Below are 21,874 nucleotides of genomic sequence, written 5' to 3' on the forward strand. Positions count from 1 at the left end.
GATCCTGTATCTACACGAAATTCAACCTAATAAAGGAATATATAGTGCGATCATATCACATTTTACTGTGATATAATGCCGAATTGCTTTTAGAATCGTGCTCACATATTTCTACATCGTTACCTATATTCCAGTTCTGAATAGACCCAATTTGAAAGCGGCCAAAAATAGAATCAGTCTAGACCAAGTACACGATGTAGTCGTAAACAAAAATCTGGCTAGAATAGCATGCGAACCGACCAATCAAATGAAGTATTACAAATTGTTATTTGTCACGTTCATAGGTAGCTTTAGTTTTTTTTTTTGCGGCACTGGAATCACTGGTTAATAATCATCAATAGTACATCACATAATCATATTTTAAGCATAATCTTTCATAAGTAAACAATGAAAATTAAATATTTTATGTAATTTAATTATTTATAAAGAATTACACGTTCAAAGGTTTTTATAGTCACAGATCACAAAAGACAATAGAGCTGCACAGAGCACTCACTCAAGGAGTGTTGCCAACCGTATCGTGATGTATCTAATATTATTTATCGTGCGTAGGTATTGTATGTCGTACAGTTTAATTTAAATTATATTTCCAAAACTTTAGTACATAAAAATATTTATACATTCCTCGATCGCAAATTCGTCTGCTTTTTTTGATTACATGTAGCACGTTTATTGTCGTGTAACATTCTATCTTTGAATGAAAATTTTATTAAGATTCATTCAGCATCATGTCCTGAACAGGTAACAGACAGACCTCATTTATATTTTAAGCTTGAATTTCAGCCTACAATAGGTACACGTAATTTTTAACCTAACATTACCCAACATCAATTGTCGGCATTAGAACGAAAACTTCATAGATTATAGACTGATGTAAATAAATTATGAATTGTTACCTTCAAAGAGATACAATTGTGAATTCTTTGCTCTTTGTGGTATCCGAATACATTGGTAAAAGCGGAAATTAGGTGGGTAGTTGTAAGTAGGAAGGGCGCAGCGCGGGGTGGCAGGGCTGACTACGTGGCTACAGTGTTTGCGCAAATGCCCTGGCCCCAAGTTGAGTAATTTCCGCCGGGAGCCGTCCCTTCGGCATGCTTCATACTGGCCATTTTAAACTTCAGTACAAAATAACGGTTCAATATTGAAAAATATATTTTCTTGGCTATATATACATACTTAAGTGAGTTTGTTGGTCTTTTTAGCGGATTCACACGACTTATATAATATATAGTAAAGTTAAAACCCTAACCAGTTAGGAGTTATTTATATTTCTTTTGTTAAAAAAATTGTTACTATACTCTTATAACAGATAAGGCCACAGTGTAATCTTCATCCCATACGCTGGTCATAGAGCAGCAGGCGGACGAAGTAGCGGGTAGAAAGTAACATATAAATAAAATCATACGTCTGCGATAAAATGCCACTCACCTGTCCGAGTACGTCCAGATAAGCCGGGAATTAGTCGTGTTTTTTTATTTATCCGCCTTTTTCACTATAATGGAAAAATTTGGAATGAACGTGCAAATTAATTGTTTAGTATCCTCGTAAAAAACCCGTTATGCATTTATTTATTATGATTAAAAGGAAAGGGTTTTGTCATGACTTTCCACATTTCAAAACGGTAACCCTACTCGTGACCTCTCATGATGCATACAGGATGAGATATGAGTTGTATCTACAATATTTTAATGACAAAAATAAATAATTTAATATCATGGAATTAAAATGAACGTGTAAAAAATCAAAATGTTTATTCGAACACTACTCCACTATTCACGTAAAAAACTTGACATAACAATCATTTCCTCACTTGAACAAAAAAACTACGGAGTCTCCATAAATATTTTTATCAAGCTATCAAATCTTTAATCTTAAATCTCTAAATTAGGATATAAATATTCAGCCATAGACCATATAAATAACAATATAGTATATTTTAATAAGTTATTCAAAGCAACACTACGACAATGTGGGCGCGTTTTAATGCCAAATGTCGACATTTAATGTCCAATCGTGCGCTGATAAAAAATTCAATAAACGTGTTATTAATTATATATTTTTTACGTAACTGGTACAACAAGCTAATGACCTATCTAATGAAAGTGTCACCTATGCGTTTTTATTCGAAGATTTTATCCTAAAAATGTAAAGTTATATCTATTTATTTCCTCTTTATTGCACCAGAAGTATATTACAAACTACATAATAAGTAATAAGGCACAAAAGGCGGTCTCATCGCGTAAGCAATCTCTTCCAGACAACCTTTGGGTAGAGGAGAGAAGGTAGAAAGTGGTAAATGACGCAGGAATCGTCTAGAGAAATAAAAAAGGCATAGCAACACTAAAAACTAAATAATAATAATTTACATATAACAATTATTCAAAAAGTAACACGCGTTTCTTGTCCGTCCTTCTTGTGATGAATGGTAGATTTAAAAAAAATATTTCAATAAAGAATTTTTCTATTCTGTTTTATATGTTTATATTCCGTCACACGTCATATGACCTTCGTGATAGGGCGCGTTTCCATTGCTGCTCTACCAAACTCTTCAGTTTTATATATATTGGACAAATTTAAAAGAACTGCAATGAAATTGAGCTGATCAAAAACTTAGGACTATCTTATTTATTAGTGGTACAACTATTTTAATTTTTTTATAAATATAATACAGTCTATGGATGTCGTTAGTAGTGTTATCTATAGAGGTAATAATTTAAAAAAATTATCTATTATTTTATTACAATTAAAAAACTCTTTATTTCTTATGTAAGCTGAAATGCAAATAAGCTGATAGCTCACCTCGTGTTGAGCGGTAACCATAGCCTATATTCGAGTATATGAACAGTATTACGTATATCACGTTATCATGTAACACTCATGCGTAACCATTCCAAATGAAAGATATCTCGTATCCTATAATTTCTCCTTAAAACATTACTTTACATTTAATTAAATTTGAATTATATACATCACATAGGATTCCTCAGATACTCAGGTGTTCAGATCGTCCGATATGCACCCACCCTTACAAATCCTAATATATATAGGGATCACGTAGTACCTACATACATATTACATAACTACCCACTTTGCTCCTGAATATTACACGTTAGCTTCAGACAGAGCTCTTATAAAGTCTCTGCTTACCGCATGTATTTTAATACATATATAATATAGTCTTTTTATATACTTTTATCTTAAGGGTTAACCAAACAAGTAAGTAAGAAACCGTTATTGTGCAAAATAATACAGCAATATAGTAATCTCAGGACAATTCACACAGCGCCATCTAGACCCAATTTAAGCTAGCTAAAGCTTGTGTTATGGGTACTAGATAACTGATACATATATAGATTTTTTTTGTAAATAAATACATATTATACGTAGAAAACACCCAGACCGATACAAACAATCATACTCATGAATACAAATATTTGTGCCGTGCGAGGAATCGAACCCGCGACCATCGGTCGTAAAGCGGTGTACTAGACCGCTAGACCACTGAGGTCGTCAAATAAGGACTATATTTAAATAATTACTGATATCATACATTCGAATTTGGAACAGTTTTAGATAATGTACATTTATTGCAAATAAAAAATTATATTACTACTTCGTGCAGCGTAGACTGATCAGTCGAGAATCGGGGCTCTAAGTTTAAAAGTAAATTAACTAATAAATAAATATCGGGTAATCATTTGAAATGATTAACCCATTTCATATGGTTACCCAAATAAATTTATTTATATTATATTTGTGTATATCAAAACCGGTATTAATTCTCATAAATGTGAGATTGTCTTCATGTTTCTTACCTCTCGATGACTTATCTGAGTATGAACTTTACCATGCATTTGTATGTAATCTTTGAAATCTTTTTTTTAAAGCGATGTTTTCACTTTAATTATATAAAATAGGTTTATTTATGAATTCTAAAACCGGTTTTAATTTCTGATGTTTCTCATAAAAATACAACTGTTTTTATGTTTGCTACCTTTTGATGTCTTATCAAATGATTAAGTTTAGTTTTGTGTATCTTAACCCTTTCACGCAGACAACCATTATTATTATTATTATTAAATATTGTCGCGGGTAAACATTAGCGCAGTACAGGGCGTATCTTCCAAAAGATCTACCCGCATAAACTGCAGAGAGTGTACAATCCAATCGGCCAAACCAGCCGTCATAACAACCGAACAATGCTATGAAAAATTCATATAGCAAAGAGGAAGTCCCGCAATCGATAGCAGTCAGCTGATCCGGCCAATGTCAAGAGCGCGCCGGGGCCCGACTCGCCCCCACCGCCGCGACCACGCGCCCCCGCGCACACACGCACAGAAACACCCCTCTAACTCAACGCACCCACTCACTGGCAATACATTGCGTAATAACAACGTACGCATATTGTTGTGTTTGTAAATGGATGTTTCTGTTTCTATCCGAAGTGACATTTCATATAAATTTTATATTATATAATTTCAGTAGTATCTTCTATCCGTTACTTTGTACGTCTGTTCGGGTATTAAACTGGATAAAATAGCGTAAGTCCTTCTACCTTCTGAATACTATATATAGGCGAAATTTTACGACAATTAGTAAGATTAAAAAAAAAATGGTTTCTCAATTATAATACTAGTTGTTACCTCGATATTGGCTGAAAGATAGCCTATATCTAATGATCACAGTATCGTCAAAATTCCTTAAGTTCCATTCAATCCTTTGTTCTTATAATTGCAACAAACAGACAGACAATCTTGTTTAGTTTCACTAATACTGACTGCCTTTCGATTGGTACAACGCCTGAACCTGTATTTCACAAACAAATATAAAACAGTAATAACTAAGAACTTAGACAAAATGAAATATGTACCTACTAAGTTTGCAACAACACGTGTATTTTCACTCTCGCCGCTACCCCTCAACTTTCACTCTCATCAACCCCTTTCGTGCCAAGTTTGCGCAGATGTCCGCCCGGGCGTTGCGGATCGCGCTGACCCCGAAATGTGCAACTCTGTAATAGTATTAATATTGCAGCATCAGGGTGGATTATGTTAAACCCAATCATTTGACACGCTGACAATTCTCAATAACCCTAATGAAAGGGTGTTGTTTGCACTGTACACATTACTCAAGCTGTCAAAATGACAGTGTCAAGTTACGTCATTTTGACAGTGGTGCAGTGACGTTTGTTTTAATCTTACAGCGATTTTATTGCGGGATTTCTCTTGTATTGTTTGTATACGTGATCACAGTGTGAACTAACTCCTGTGGCGACAAACAATGAAAATGTGTTTGAAATGAAATCATAGTGTTTAAACTAGAGAAATATTATTAAGTTACACAGCTTTATGAGTGATATACAAATCTATATTTGTGTTAAAATACAGACTGATTTTTTTTATTGAATGGCTATTCAAATTTAAAATATCTTTATTCGTGTAGGTCTATTACAGACTCTTATGATATGTCAAATCTACCGTCAGTTCGGAATGATTTCGAGTTGAGAAAAAGGATATCTTTCTTAGTTCTGGTAAACTATAGATTACACTCTTAGACATTATAAAGGTAGAGAGAATGTTTTGATTCATTGTGCATTGTAAATCATTGTAAAATTGTAATTTTACTATATATTAATAAAAAGTGTATATATAACAAATTTTATAATTAACCACACATATCTATAAGTAACAATAACTGACGCTACAATTCCCTGAATTAAATGAGCCTTAAGCAACGCACAGTCACCGAAAATCGTTCAATACAAAACTTTATAAAAACGTCGGCGAAATTCTAGCCAAGTATAACCCTTGCAACCACCGTGGCAGGTCAGCGAGACCCTCAGCTGACAAATAAACATGCAACATCCTAAACAAACAATTGTTGAACGCAGATGGTTGCACACATTGCGCTATCGCACATTTCACCCAAAAACCTATATTTCTATGCAAAAATGGGTTGCATTGCATTGCACCTTGCACTGCGAAATTGCTGCGTCATCCATCACAATAGACGCTAATCTGTACCCTCATCTCCCTCCCGTGTATAGCTGCATCCTTTTCATCTTTTGAACTCGACCAGGCGGCTTTCCGGAGCTATTGACACTTTGAAATTAGAATGTCACGCGTGGGTGCAAATGCAAGCCATTGTTGGATCCGCTTATTGTGTTTGGATTCGATTTGCAATCAAATATGAGGGGTAATTATGGCCGCCTATATACTGGCCCCTAGCTTAGATATCTTTTCCCATTTATTGACACACGATATTGTTAACAATGGCGATCGAAAACCGCATTGTATATACCCAAGTCATATACCAGAAGCTGACCGACGTGGCATCTAAATTACATACAATCCTAAGTAGAATTAACATCTTAAAGGAAACGAGTGACAAAGGGAGCTAAGTAAAGGGGCCATCAAAAGATATACTGTGGGATCGCGCGTTTTTATCATCAAACGGATGGACATCTTGAATGATGTTACTACTTACTTGAATTTAATAATAAAATGTGGATCATACGAAGCACTCTGCACAAATATAATACTTATATTTTATATTGTTAATGATTTATCAGAAAAATATTTTACAATCATCAAGTAAATCGGGTACAGTAATATAGTAATCTCAGGACAATTCACACAGCGCCATCTAGACCCAAGTTAAGCTAGCTAAAGCTTGTATTATAGGGACTAGATAACTGTAAATACACACATATTATACATAGAAGACACCTAGACCGATACAAACAATCATACTCATGAATACAAATGTTTGTGCCGTGCGAGGAATCGTACCCGCGACAATCGGTCATAAAGCGGTATGCTAGACCGCTAGACCACCGAGGTCATAAAACAGTCCGACGTAAAATTCACGTTTTCGTTTACTGATAAACATAAGACAGGTGAAGTACTTTTATAAAGCAAGAAAGGTATGCAACTGTATGTATAGAGAGTCTGGTACTCGGTCATTTCTTTTTATCCCGTAAGAGATATAAATAATATTTAATCAGTGAACTATAAGCTTTGAAATAATTAATTAAAAATACTCTCCAAACGAGCCATCTTGCACGTGTAACTCTGCCATAAACTGTATAATCCAATACTTACTCGTATGACAACAGCGATTATATAACATTTACCTGCGCTGAATCTTTCTCGTATTCATATGCAAAAAATCGCGAATTCTAACTCTTTATTCGCAAGGATTATGGTCTAACGCCGATCGGGACACAAAGCGGATGGACAGTGGTCACTCCATAAAGATGGTCCGATTAAGGAAGGGTCCGTCGCACCTTTGTTCCTCATTGTGATATTTTACTAATGGGACCGCATTCCTCGTTGACCGGTAGACCTGATTTTGGGACCCTCGTGTCATAGGAACCCGTAGCGGTCATTATTTATAGTTAATTTATTATTATTTTGATACGCGAGATGAAAGGGTTGACACAATAGGGTTGAATTCCGTGTTCCTGCCGGTTGGTCACTTCGTGTGTCCGAAATAGAGTAGCTCCCATCGCTGCCGACCTGGAACTGGGGTGACAAACTTTTATATAACATCGTCGGCTTGGGAACATTAATATGCAAAGAAATGTAGCGTTAATAAACCCTAAAACAAAATACTTTGACACTAAAAATGTAATATAAAACTTGTAAAAAATTTGCAACCACTGAATTGAAATACGAATATTTTATAACCATTCTACACAGTCACCGTCGAAATTTGGGCGTTCAATTTGATTTGCTTTTTATTATGTCCAAACACGTAACGTTATACCATTCTCAATTTAAATGGTCAAACTGACCGGCAGCGCTTCCCGGTTCCCATACTCATTGTCCGACACTGAAGGGTTAACAATGCCGACAAAGGGGTGTGGACAGCGCATTATGGCTCACACCGGTCAAATGGTCATTTTAATACTAGTCATAGTTTCAATGGACGAGGAAATGTATGAATAAACAGCTTTCTTTCTTGCCTCCTAGTTGTATGGCTCATGTTGATTATATTATTTAAATACCGAACAACCGTTATTCGTCAAACTTTTTTATTGCAAGGGCCGGACATGAGAAAGTTTGGCTGTACAGCTTTATTTTCGAGACCTCATTACAAATGACACATTTTGGTTTCTTTGCGCGCGTTACGGTAAATAAAACATGTAATTTAATAAAATCAACACTATAATAGATTTCACCTGAATTTACATACAAGTACCATGTATTCAAAAAACCATAAACACATTAGCATGCAAAAAAATGCAACCCTATGGTGTTCTGGAAACAAAAATCTGCATAATCATAAATTTAGATAACACCATGCAGTTTTTGCATAACAATCGCATAGTAGCCGTGCCATGCATATTCTCACATACGTAAACAGGTTGAATGCAAGTGCATCTTAGGATTTGCCTCTAACGGTTAATCTCACCGGACCCTTGGTCAGACTGACCGTTGGGTCTGGAACACGGTGAAGATTAATCACTGCATCTGCAGGGTTGCATGCGAATATATTATGCAAGAGGCCGTTAGAAAACATAATAGATCCCGCTCCATTACAAAAACGGGTTCAACGGTGGGCTGAAAATGTAGCAAAATAGTTCAAGAAGATACTAACTCAATATATATATACATAGACTTAATATAGTAATAAACTTGGGTATGTTCAAATCAATTCAACTTATTTACTGGAACATGTGTACATAATGGTCTTAAAATAACAATAGTTTCAAACATGACCTGCCATTTCCGGCGTGTAAAATATTACAATAATATTTATATTACATTATTATATTTAAAATTATTATTACAATACATGATTTAAAATAATCTATACATATATAAATAAAATTGGAGTGTCTGTTTGTAATACTGAAATAACAGTTTTTTACTACATGCATATGAATATAGAAATAGAAAGAAATAGAAATAATCTTTATTCAAATAAATTTAATATAAGCACTTTTGAATAGTCAAGTTTTTTTATTCTGCCGCTTATTCGGAATGCAGATTCATCACAAGAAGAATAAGCAAGAAACTTGTGTGTTGCTCTACTATAAATACGGTACATAAACCAAAATAACGTTTTTTTACAATTTTTGTCTGTCTGTCTGTTCCGGCTATCTCTGAAATGGCTGGACCGATTTTGACGGCACTTTTATTGGCAAGTAGCTGGTGTAATAAAGAGTAACTTAGGCTACTTTTATTTTAGAAAAATTTAACCAATTAAGTTTTTTGTTAAATTCCACGCGTAGGAAGCCGCAGGTACAGCTAGTATTAAATAAAATTGTTTGGTTAATTCAATTATAAATCTAGAAATATATATTAAATGTAACATGATGTAAAATTATAAAAAAAAATTTTAAGCTCTAACAAGATATGATTATGCTAAAAAAAATTGCCGTTATCATCGAGGTTGAAACACTGTCGAAACAATTTTTTTTTATACAAAATCTATAATCTTTTTATCACGCACAACCACATTGGGAAACACCTTCCAGCAATGGTATTTCCGAACCGATACGATATTGAAACTTTCAAGAGAAGAGTTATTCCTTTTTAAAAGGCCGGCAATGCACTTGCAATTCCCCTGATGTACGGATACTCATGGGCGACCGTAATAACTTACCATCAGGAGATCCACAAACTCGGTTGTCACTTGTGATTTTTTTTTCAGCATAAATAACAAAAGTTTTTTAATATAGTTATTATAGCTTTGTTTGTATAATAAGTAATGTTTTTTCTTGTTTTGGTCCAGGTTCCCTCCCCCCCTCGCCGGCTGACAGCGGCGTGTCCGATGTTGAGTCGTCGTCATCAGGCGCGGGGTCGGCCGAGGAGCTGAAGGCGAGGTTGCAGCCCCCGCCGCCCGCGCCCTTCCACACCCCTTTCCTGCCCTTCTACCAGCACCACCAGATAGCCAGCACGCTGCAGCACCACGCCGCCGCGCACCCCAGGCCACCTGGTGAGTACCAGCATTTATTATCAGCAATTCCATTAGCATACCATACAATTAAAATCTATATATGTATATAACTCAAAGGTGACTGACATAGTGATCTATCAACGCACAGCCCAAACCACTGGACGGATCGGGCTGAAATTTGACATGCAGGTAGATGTTATAACGTAGGCATCCGCTAAGAAAGGATTTTGATTAATTCTACTTCCAAGGGGATAAAATAGGGGATGAAAGTTTGTATGAAACTTTTTATCAATTTTAAACCGATCGGGCTGAGACTTTGCATGCATAAAGCTACTATGACGTAGGCATCCCCTAAGAAAGGATTTTGATAAATTACACCCCTAAGAAGATAAAATAACGCGAGCGAAGCCGCGGGCAAAAGCTAGTCTTAATATAATACTATAAACCAAAGTTTGTGAGTATGAATGTTTGCTACTCTTTCACACAAAAACTACTGAACGGAGTTTGATGAAATTTTACAGTAATATAGCTTATACATCAGAATAACACATAGGCTATAAATTTCACGCTAGTGAAATCGCGAAGAATATTGTGACTAATGTCTTATTATTATTATTACCGTGTCTATATGTATGTCTCTTGACATATAGAGTCTGTAGACCTACTGAATACATGAATGAAGAAATTTTGAATTTGAATTTAGTATTCCTAATTTTTTTTTCACATTATTAGTTTTTCTTTATTACATACAGCCTTGACTGATAAGATAAATGAAAGTTATGAATGCATGTTCGTATGGGATGACAGGAGAATTAGACACACACATATACGAAGAAAAATAAAGACTGATATTATAAATAGAATAATAGCACCGCATTGTTTGAGACGGTCGTTGTAGGTGACCCGGTGAACGCACCCGGAAGGTCACCTTACGTGCGTACACGTAGGGAATTCGGGAAAACGCGGTCGCAACGTCTTGGTACTTTCCACCATAGACAAAACAATGTAGTTTTAAATAATTCAGTGTCGGACAAATTGTTAGTAGCCGGAGCCAGATAAAGAAAAAAAAATCGTGGCAATGACAATTGCACTGACATATTGAATACGTAGTGTTTATTCGAAATTTAAATTTTCAACAAAATCAATGAATAAATGTTTTATATTTAGAATTATTTTATATTTCGAATGTTAACTTACCACGTTTTGGTATTGTGTTTCAACTTACCATAATATAGAACAAAATATTTTTTTTTTATTAAACATGTACAACCTTTTTAAATTGCATATTTAGAAGCAACTGAATTTGCCTGCAATATATTGAATATTGTACTCCATATGGGTAATATCAACTTTTAAAACTCTATTTCCTCAGTGTAGGCGGGCAAAGACCGTATATCTCAAACGTTTGCAAAACAGGTTCTGACATTATGACTTCATATAAATAGGCCAGAATTATTGGAATACTTGCGATATCTCGGTATTACGGCCGTAAATTCATTACAATGTATTACAACCAACAATGCGCGATCATTAAAATTCAACTCGCAATATTGCCGTAATAATCAATGTATCTGTTTGTACGATGCGTTGTCTATTGCAAGCTAATAAGGCGTACTTTATATGAGGTATATTACAATATCAAATATAAACATATCCCTCTCTATTTATGAAGCTCTTTCTTCTTTTAATATCATTATAAAGTTACATTATCTATACTAATATTATAAAGCTTAAGAGTTTGTTCGTTTGTTTGAACACGCTAATCTCAGGAACTACTAGTTCGAATTGAAAAATTATTTTTGTGTCGAATTGTCCATTTGTCGAGTCTTTAAGCTATATAATATTATGCTACGACTAATAAGAGCGGAGCTGAAATGAAAAATACTGCATAAGGTGGTGAAATAATGGTAATACTTGGTCTTCGCAAATTGCGCCGGTCAGCTAGTCAAATATGATCACATCTTTCTCTGTATTTATGAAGCTATTTGTGTTTTTAATGTCATAAAGTTTTACAAGATCTTGTAGTACAACTTAATATAACCTAATGATATGTTACATGTTTATATATACACTCTAAAATAGATTTTGATCATATTTATTCAAATTACATCGTGAAATCGTTCCATCTGGTATAAATTAAAAGTATTATGCCTATACCCTCTAGCGAACAATAAATTGGCAGAGTTTTATCATAATAGAATAAGAAAACAAATCAATATTGATTTTCATATACAATATTGTAATAATTCCTCTGGCCTCACTGTACGAGTATTGGAAGTCAACTAAATTCATGCAGTGTCCACTTCCGGAGGCGTGTTTTCTGCATCTTGGCTACCAGCCAATTGGCCTTCTTTCTCAAATTTAAATTGAGCTGTTAAATGCACAATTTTTAAATCTCACTAATATATCAGCTCTGCATTTGTAACAATTTGTTTTGAAATAAAAACACTCTACGTATCGCGTTCGCGGATTCTTTACGATCGCCGCTTTAAAAACATATCTGTTTATTGCATTGCGTTTTTTATAAATTTTATTTAAATTCCCTTCGACCAACGGGAGCAATGATCAAATCCATGGGAACTTGCTGTACTGCGTTTTTTTTTACGCGCCGTCTAGACCATAGACAAAAACAAGCGCGCGAAATCGCCTATTACTCATTGCGGAAAACAAAACACGATCCGTACCTAACCTATATTAATATTCTGGCTATTTCATACCATTCATACCAACCAATGAAGTTAGGAATGAAAATATCGAATATAGAATTTAATTCTGTAATATTTCTTCTATCTATACATATAAATTGGAGTGTCTGTTTGTAATATTGAAATAACCGTTATTACTAAATGCGTATGAATATAAATACGGTACATACACCAAAATAACATTTTTTACAATTTTTGTCTGTCTCTCTGTTTGTTCCGGCTAATCTCTGAAATGGCTGGACCGATTTTGACGGGACTTTTATTGGCAGGTAGCTGATGTAACAAGGAGTAACTTAGGCTACTTTTATTTTAGAAAAATAAAGTTAAATTCCACGTGGACGAAGTCGCGGGCACAGGTAGTACATATATAAATTCCTCTTGAATCATTCTATTGCTAAAAACATCATTAAAATCCGTTGCGTAGTTTAATAGATATAAGAGAACAGATAACGGAAGCGAGTTCATCTTATATTATAAACTCGTAAAGCTAACGTTTTTAGAATTCATGGACCACCGTAAGTTTTGAATATATTTACCTAATATAGGTTACATAAGGTGTTACATATGAATGTGGATGGTTATAAGGGCAGAGGAAGGCCGAAAAAGAGAAAGATGATGTGGTAAGAAAGGAAGTAAATAACGCGATGACTGCGAACAGAGATGAATGGAAGAGAAAAACATATTACGCCAACCACAAATAAATGGGATAAGGAAGAAGCTAATGATGATAGGTCACATACTATATAGGTTATATACGTTATATTGAAATGATACATCATTTCAGTATATTGAACTGAAATGTTCGTTCTAACAGTCCAATAATTTCTCTCAGCAGTGTTGTTCCGGAGTATATTTACTATATATACTTTTTAAGTAAATATACACACTTTTCTCACAACAAAATTCGCTCTATCTCATTATAATATTACTATAGATACGTTTAGAAGATTCTAGATACTGTACTAATGTTTATATATATATGTATGTATTGTGTGGCAATATAGCGAGTAGTTTATTGCTAGACTAAAACGACTACGACTGACGAACGGAACCAGTTGGCATAGCTGCACCGTCCTCAACCATTTGACATTGCGCAAGGTCAGTGCTCCTAATATAAAGATGCAAAAAATCGAGCCGTCTGTACGTGCGAGTAGATGCACGACGCGTCGCCAACGATTCCCGACGCATGCGAAGCGACCACTTTCGATTGTTTTGCATTATAATCTGTGGGTACATGCTATGGTAAATGTTCTGGCGTCCCTTTGTTTTAGCTACTAGAACATTCTGGATGCTTCCCATTTGAATGGATATTTGCATAGATGGTTTGGAATATAAATTCTAGTCATTCGTTCAATATTATAGCATGCATATGAGTAGTAGATTTAATTATAATATCTATTAAAATTGTAATTAATCTTTGAGTAAAATGCAATTATAATTTCGTAAAATAAAATTTATTATAAGTTACATATAAAAATATAAATTCCTTTTATTTAATGGTAGGTTTATTGTATGATCTCTTGTACTAAATTCGATTAGTTTTCTGGTAATTAATTCATCCATTTAATACTGTAATAACACTTTATGTACTTATATGTATAGTATCCATGTACACGATGATATTTCTCAAAACTAATAGCAATTATCAAACAAATATTAATTCAATGAAACATTTCTTTTTTTAAACTAATATTTCAGTATTAGGCAAAATGTCATGCTTCTAGACACACCTACTTACTCTGTGCTCCATCTGACAGTTAGTAACAGCGTTTTATAAAAAAAATATCTGCCTTAACAAAAGAACGTTATTAAACGTATAATTTTAACACTGTAATACTTGACTAATTTAGAAGGCAAATGAGTTAAAAATACAGCCAAACCGATAACGGTTCATGAATGACACGGCCGCCATCTTTAAATGAACTTTACTAATCTGTTGCGTCATTCATCAATAAATATGCTAGTAAACAAAGGCGCGGAATCAAAACCGCGAAACGTAAGAGCTTATCGAATGGTTTTTAGCGTTGTCGATGCATGTCTATAAGTGGAGGTGGTATTAAATCGTCCGTTGGTGTAACGGCACACACGAAATTTCGGTGTTGCAAACGTGTATTGAGCAACTGTTGGTACCGGCACCGCGCCATTGTCAGACGCTGGCGAAACGCATTCGACCTTCCTATTCGGATTGGGCAGTCAAAACCTGATTGTATGGCTTATAGTACCTCGACATGTATTCTAGTGAACATTTGTGTTACATCGTGATGTGTTAATGTACATTAGTCGTCTGCACTGATGCTAAAACAGCGGTGAAAACCGGTTATTATAAAAGCCTAAATCTAATGTTTGACATATATTTTTTTTAATTAGTTTTTTTTTGTCTTAGTACAAGGCAAAAGAACTCAGCCTATACTGACCCGATATTCAATGCAATGAAATGTCAGAATAATTCACAAGATACTGAAATTTATTTAGCATTTCGTGAATGAAAACTGACATTTTCTAAGAACAATAAGACATCAAAGCCTGTAATTTTACTGGCTTCTTGGACAGTAATTATCAAAAATAATACTACATTATTTAAACGGTATTTATTATATTACTATTAGAGTATCGTCTCCTGAAAATTTGGTAAAATTTTTGTTTTAGTATCTTCAGAACGTTTTCCTCAATATAATGATGAATTGTCTGGCATTTCGTTTTTACTACTTTAGGGAAATAGAAACTTTTCCAGTTTTTATACTGACGTGGTTTATTTATGAAACAGAGCTGCTTGCCTCCGGTGTACAACACTAAAGTAGAATTAAACAAATAATATTCTTTAATTAAATAACAATGAATACGTTCTTTTATCAATTAACTGTCTTTCAGATACATTCTACACGATTGAAATAGAAATAATCTTTATTTTAAATAAACTTAATATAAGCACTTTTGAATATATTCAATATTTTCTTGCATTCTACGAAATACAGGATCAGCCAAGAAAAATTTGATGTGATCGCCACACGGCTCTTTTTGTTTACGTTTAATTACAAATTGTTTATAATTATAATTAAAAATGGTTTATAATTATATCATGTATACGGGAAGTTAACAATGACACAATCACGAAACGAACGAATATGTACGTTAAGATTCATGGATTGTTGCTTAAATCTTATCTTTGATATTGGTGGATTAATTAACAGCGGGCCTTGACTGGATGTTGGCAATTGCCAAATTGTGAATACACATATATACACATACATATATACAACTCTGAGTGGGGATCATATGCTTAAACCTTTGAGCCGATTATAGAGACTGCGGGCGATAGAACGGAAACCAGAAGTTAAAACTAAAAGCGTCTCGCATACATCTAAAAAGAATATTGATTCCGGCCAATAAAAATATGAAATTTAATACATTTGGTCGGTACAATCAAGCCGCATAGCTTGGAAATCGTGACCACCAGATCCGTGGCTGGCAATGCTTGGTGGCGTGCGTACGCGCGGATGTCTATCTGCATCCGTTTTATACAAAATGCAATAGTATTGGTTATTCATATTACATTTTTGCACTACAAAGATCAGTTAAAACTGCATATGGTAATGCTACTTTAGAAGTAACTGAATCTACTCATGCCAATTTAGTAGTAGATGTGTGCAAGAAACCATATGAGTGACCTATTAAAGAGCGTTCTCCTCAATTGCGTCAGAGTGCGGACAGTACAGCGCCTGTTTTTGCAAGATAACCGACTGCAAACAGAGATACCGTCAATGTGACATTCGCGAATGAAATAGAAATTAAAATTATCGGTGCGCCTATTCTGCGCTGCATCGCGATAACGCGCATGTGTGCGTTGTAACAGATCGTTGTGCGAGTGTGCGAGTATGCGCAGGAGTGTGCGCGAGGTGATCGGCCCGTTTCAAGGGCAGTGCAGCACTAGCGCTCGCCTTGTATTAATAGTCGGCCACTATTTTCGCTGCGCCCGCGCTGCCGGGGCTTTGGAACGTTATATTGACATTCGCAAACCGAAACGAGTACTTACATCACACCAAAGATGACACACTCTTCCTGTTTTTTGTTGTATTTAAAGTCGAAGACACGTCTACACTCTTTGAACCTGCCACAGATCGAAACACAATGATAAAGTTAGAATAACAAGCTAAAACCACAAAGGACAAATGTAGGTTTATTCGAGTCTGACGAAGTGAGTGCGATGGTTTCCTCTATCTCATAACTGAATAATAAACAACTGTTATACAAACATGCTAGCCACTATTGTTTACTTAATTTCGTGGTAGCCTTGTAATTTAACATACAAGACAAGATATCTATGACCTATTTATTAGTTAATACCTTTTCACAATATTATGATAAACAAGTTACATGTGTAATGAATAATAAAAAACATTACAATCAACAGTATAGTGCAATTATATAGATCTTTATAGGAAATAAAGAAAAGATCTTGTTTAGTTTATTAATAGACTGCGAATATAATCTTGAAGATTTCAGTTTGTATCATCGTAGGTACATGTATGTAGATATTTGTGACTAATATCAGCTACACTTGCCTCTAGTGTTTGTAGTAGTAGCAGACGGCTCTTGAACGAGAGTTATCGCATATCAATGATAAAGCACTCCATAATGTTTTCTTTATCGCAATATTTCAACTGTAAGTGTTCATTGAAAAAAAGTTGATGCTTTATTGATCGCGTTTTCTCTATGTTTTTTTCTATTTTATTTATGTTCATACATATGTATAGTTTTATTATTAGAGCGATTGTTTAGCATGTCTGTCTTTCTTTCATTAATCAATCTTAACATGTACCTGAGCATTTTAAAATGATATTTAAGATATCATTTTCGCTCTGCAGCAGCATGCAGCGCTCTTCTGTAGACGTTTTAAATGATTTTGGACATGAGTCTAAAGAAACCTTTTGAATAATAAGGAGAGCCCTCCTTGGCCTGGGTGTACATCCAGTACTTTTGAATAATTTGATCAATTGAAACTCGGTTTTATATGTAGGTACAACATAGAAATCATCGAAAGGTTCAGACAGCCAAAACGTAACTCTTTGTTAATCGACCCGTGATGCATCACCGTATAAGGAAGACACGTCGCCATCTGTCGTATGTACGAGAGTCGCTTGCGCAACCACGCGACCCACTTGCGCGCGCGGCCGCTGCCAAACGCGAGTCTACTCCTCTACAATTACATTTTTGGTGTCGCAACCACGGTCGCATCCGAGTTGAACGGCCCGCGACCTTGAGTGTTGCGCAGCGCACGCGCCGCCGAAAGCGAAAGGACCCGCACTGCCTGGAATTTACCATGCTCGACTCCCATCGTGACCCCAATATGTGTACGTGACCTGTAACCCGTAGGATTTTCAGCAAAACCACAGTTTATTAATCAACTGTTACGTCCACATGAATCATTCGCGGTATCGGCACCAGCGGACAGTGCGTCATCTTACGTGTTCCGTTTCACAAGCGGCTTCCTGTGCTCGCCACGTTTCGTAACTCATCTCGCGCTGTGCGAGCAGTGACGCAATTCGGCAATCACCTCCATCGTCCCATTTCCGAAATACGCGAAATGCGGCACTCGTTAAAATTATAGTGACCCAATTCCACATAGTAGAATCTCAGCGCTCCACTTATCCGGAAACCTCATACGAGAGTATCTTTTACGATAGGTATAAAAACAGAGGGGCACCGGAGTCCAGGCGTCCTACATACGCGCTCCACTGATTTCCCGTTTTAAAATTATCCGCTCGTTCCCGGCGGAGCGGCAAAAGACTCGTCCTTCACGGGCCTCCGTCGCCCCTGTACCTTTACTCTAAATATACTAGCGTCGACACGCCGCCATTAAGCGATTATAGGCAATTAGAAGAAGAGATCGCGAATCTAGTCGCTATCCTTGTGTTTATGCGTCGGAGACCTAACCAGGTCAGTGTTAGGCCGCATAGCGCTGCATAAATAGCCGCACTCCACTCTCCGCGTGCACCGATGCCCGCGCACTATATAACTGGCGAATATAATATATTTGGGGTCTGTCGCAATCTGTTTACGCGACTGCCCCGTGCCAACAACCCAACAGATTCCAGGGAAGTGGTGTTGCAAAATCGCTATTTTAACGTAGTCGCTCGTGTCAATGTTGGCGCCGTGGGAATATGGAACGGATTTCATTAGGCCAACCATTTTCGAAATAGTTGCAGCCGTGATAACACCAATCTATTCACTAAACATGACTACTAGTTGGAAATTGAATGGGGCATTTACGAAATTGCTTAAAGTTTGCGTGGGACGATAGACACACGAGTATCAAATGACAATTTGATCGATAATTAGGTGAAAAAAGTCGTTCCGGCCTGATTGCGGTAGAGTCAGGGTCAGGTTGGGCAACGCTTGATGGAAATCTGGTTAGCCTTGACCGCGACGGCCGCCCCTCAACCCGCGTTTTTACTGCTGCAGCGTTTTGACGTGACGTGACGTGTACAGTCTAACAGTAGAGTTACACAAAAGATCCTTATCATAATGACTAACCATAGCTTCTTGCTCTAAATGTAAGAGTAGTTACTGTTCACCTCGACACGACGAATATGTTTCCTGCTTCGATTTGGAACTATCTAGAAACGACGGCGAAGGTTACATTTCAAACTACATACCAATAAAAAGTAAAATATATTGTAGAACTCGATTAAGATAAGCATCCATTAATTTACTTATTACTCATCTAAGAATCTTATATGATTCTCTCACCAATTGCTAAATTCTTTATATCTATTTCTATTTCGAATGCCATATAAATATAATGTTCTTTTTTTAGTATTCTTTTGACCTTTTTCTTATTCTAGACATGTACCTATTCCTAAGTTTTTTTTAAATTTGGATATTATTTCTGAATTCACATTCACAATTACTTATTGGCGCTCATCTGCATCTAAATTATAGAACATACGAAAAATGAAGGGCTTGTAATAATTAGATATAAATATTGCGGCCACCGGATCTTAGTTACCGGAAACAAGAGATGAGCGGAAGGCGAAAATTCGTTAGTAACACGCAAGAGCGCGCGCGCAGGCACCTTTACCCCACCCGTCCCTCTACCCCAGTGCGTCTCGGCTTAATCCTGTTAGCCAACTATTTATAGTGCTAACTTGAATAAGCTACAGTACGTCTCTTTCCAGCGGTCCATAAAAATAGAGATAGAAATATTAAACAGCTAATTAGAAGGCAAACAAAGGCAAAACATAAATCGACTACCCTTTCGACACCTAGTTTGAAATAGGTGTACTGTAGCTCCTTTATTTAGTGTTCTCCCAAATTATCCTATATTCAAACATTTACATACCTAATATTTTATTATAGAGCATTATACATGGAACGCCCAAGCCGATCTTCACGATTACCTAATATTAAAAAGAAAAAGTATTCTATTTTTAAAATTCGCTTCCATATTTGTTTAAAATCAAACTGAAAAATTCTTACGATTGCCACTAGGCACTAACTTTTTTTTTACTAATATAGTCCATATCCACCGTCATAATACTATCTATATATATTCGCATCAAAGTTTTGTCTTGACAAAGTAACAAACAAACAGATAAATACAGAGACAGAGACTGTGTCAATTTATAATATTAGTACGTAAATCCATCTGCTGCAAACATAGCAAGAATTTTAGACATAGCTAGCCAGTATGATAGAACTGCTAGTGTAATTTTAATACAGTTGGAATTTATTAAATGACTAAAAATACATTAGTTCGATATGAAATTTTACTATAAACTATAAATAAAACAGCTTACCATATATTTTAATAAATAACAAACAAAAGATTCAATATGATAGACTCAAATGCTGTACAATATATTTTAAAGAACAGAATGCTGTAAAAAAACAAGTAAAGAGTTGTCTATGGTCGAAGTGAAATGAAAAATAACATTTAGATATCAAATGTATTGTTATTTTTTGTAATTGTAGGTAATTCCAGCGCGTAAACATCAGACTATAGGTCACATCATGTATTAGTTGTTTGTTGAGTCACTCCCGGAAAGGAAACGGCGAACAAACACTAACTGCCAATAAGTATAGGTACTCATTATACTGCCAAATGAAAAACAAAGAAAAAACAATTTCATATCCTCTAATACAATAGACAATACTAAAATATAGTTTCCTGGAATGTCATATATTAAAATTAATCATTGGATTTCAGTAATTACAATCCGTTTTTACAGTAATTACGATTTGTGACAAAATATGTAGGTTATAATAGATATGGCTGCCAGGGCCGTACAGATTAAATAAGTAAATTACCTATTGTTTACAGTAAACACAACACTAATAATGTCAAAATGTAACACGTGACTTGACAAAGACCTATTCTTAATTTAAATTTTTCTTATTTTTTTGGAATTACTACAAAGTCACACAACCAGTACTTGGTTTATTTACTTCTTTTTATTTTTTAATTAAGCATCCATTAGTAATATATTTTAGATACATTTAAAGTGATTGATCCAAGATGGCGACTCCAAGGAAGTGTAGGAATTTGCAAGACGCGTTAGAGGGAGCGCGGGGGGAGGGCTGGCGTTGGGAGCGCGGGCGGGGGAGTGACCTTCGCGCGTTGATGCAATGTCGCCGTGTCATTGACCACACAGCGCAGCGCTGCGCGCAAACAGTTGCAATCGCCCTCCCCGCGCGTCCCTCACTCACTCCCTTCTCCCTGGCGCCCATCTACTCCTCCCTCGCCGTCTATTCCTCCCACTCCCCCTAACATTGCACAAGTTTCGCGATGTACATTATATTATATATGTATATATCTTGTACATAGCGTTGCGCAGAAGTTTTATGAATATTACCGATGTCTTGACTGAGGTTATTGATGTTATTTCGTGGGAAGTATTCATTCAGACTTTTTCGATCAGCGTTGCAACTATATTCTATATTTATTTACACTATATATACGTGCATTGCCTCGCCTCTGTTAGTACACTTACTATTTCTATACAAAGCAATATTAAAAGGCGTAAACTAAACTGTACATTACAATGGTCTCTTAATTTACTTTAAAACCATTTCCATTTATGTAGTGAAACATGAAATTTGAATTCAATTCAAACACAAATCTTATTTAATTCTCAATGTCACACAATGACATAACAATCTGTAAATACATTGACACGAACGGAGCAAAAACGAAGAGTCAACAAATGGCATCGACAACTCGTACCTATAGGTCAAAAAGTTACCCCAGAAGACAAAAGACA

At 35.6% G+C, this 21,874-nt stretch overlaps 1 protein-coding gene across 3 annotated transcripts in view; it reads left to right on the top strand.

The window, feature by feature from the left end:
* The window catches only part of LOC131846178 (ecdysone-induced protein 74EF), a 276,899-nt gene that overhangs the window by 237,079 nt on the left and 17,946 nt on the right, over window positions 1-21,874 (top strand). For all 3 annotated transcript variants that reach the window (XM_059195419.1, XM_059195420.1, XM_059195421.1), the window contains one exon: window positions 9,745-9,948. In XM_059195419.1, coding sequence (XP_059051402.1) covers window positions 9,745-9,948 — 204 coding nt within the window. The remainder of the gene's footprint in view (window positions 1-9,744; window positions 9,949-21,874) is intronic.

The sequence above is a fragment of the Achroia grisella genome, unplaced genomic scaffold, assembly GCF_030625045.1.
Source record: "Achroia grisella isolate CSIRO2021 unplaced genomic scaffold, CSIRO_AGI_Agris_v1 utg503, whole genome shotgun sequence".
NCBI lineage: Eukaryota > Metazoa > Arthropoda > Insecta > Lepidoptera > Pyralidae > Achroia > Achroia grisella.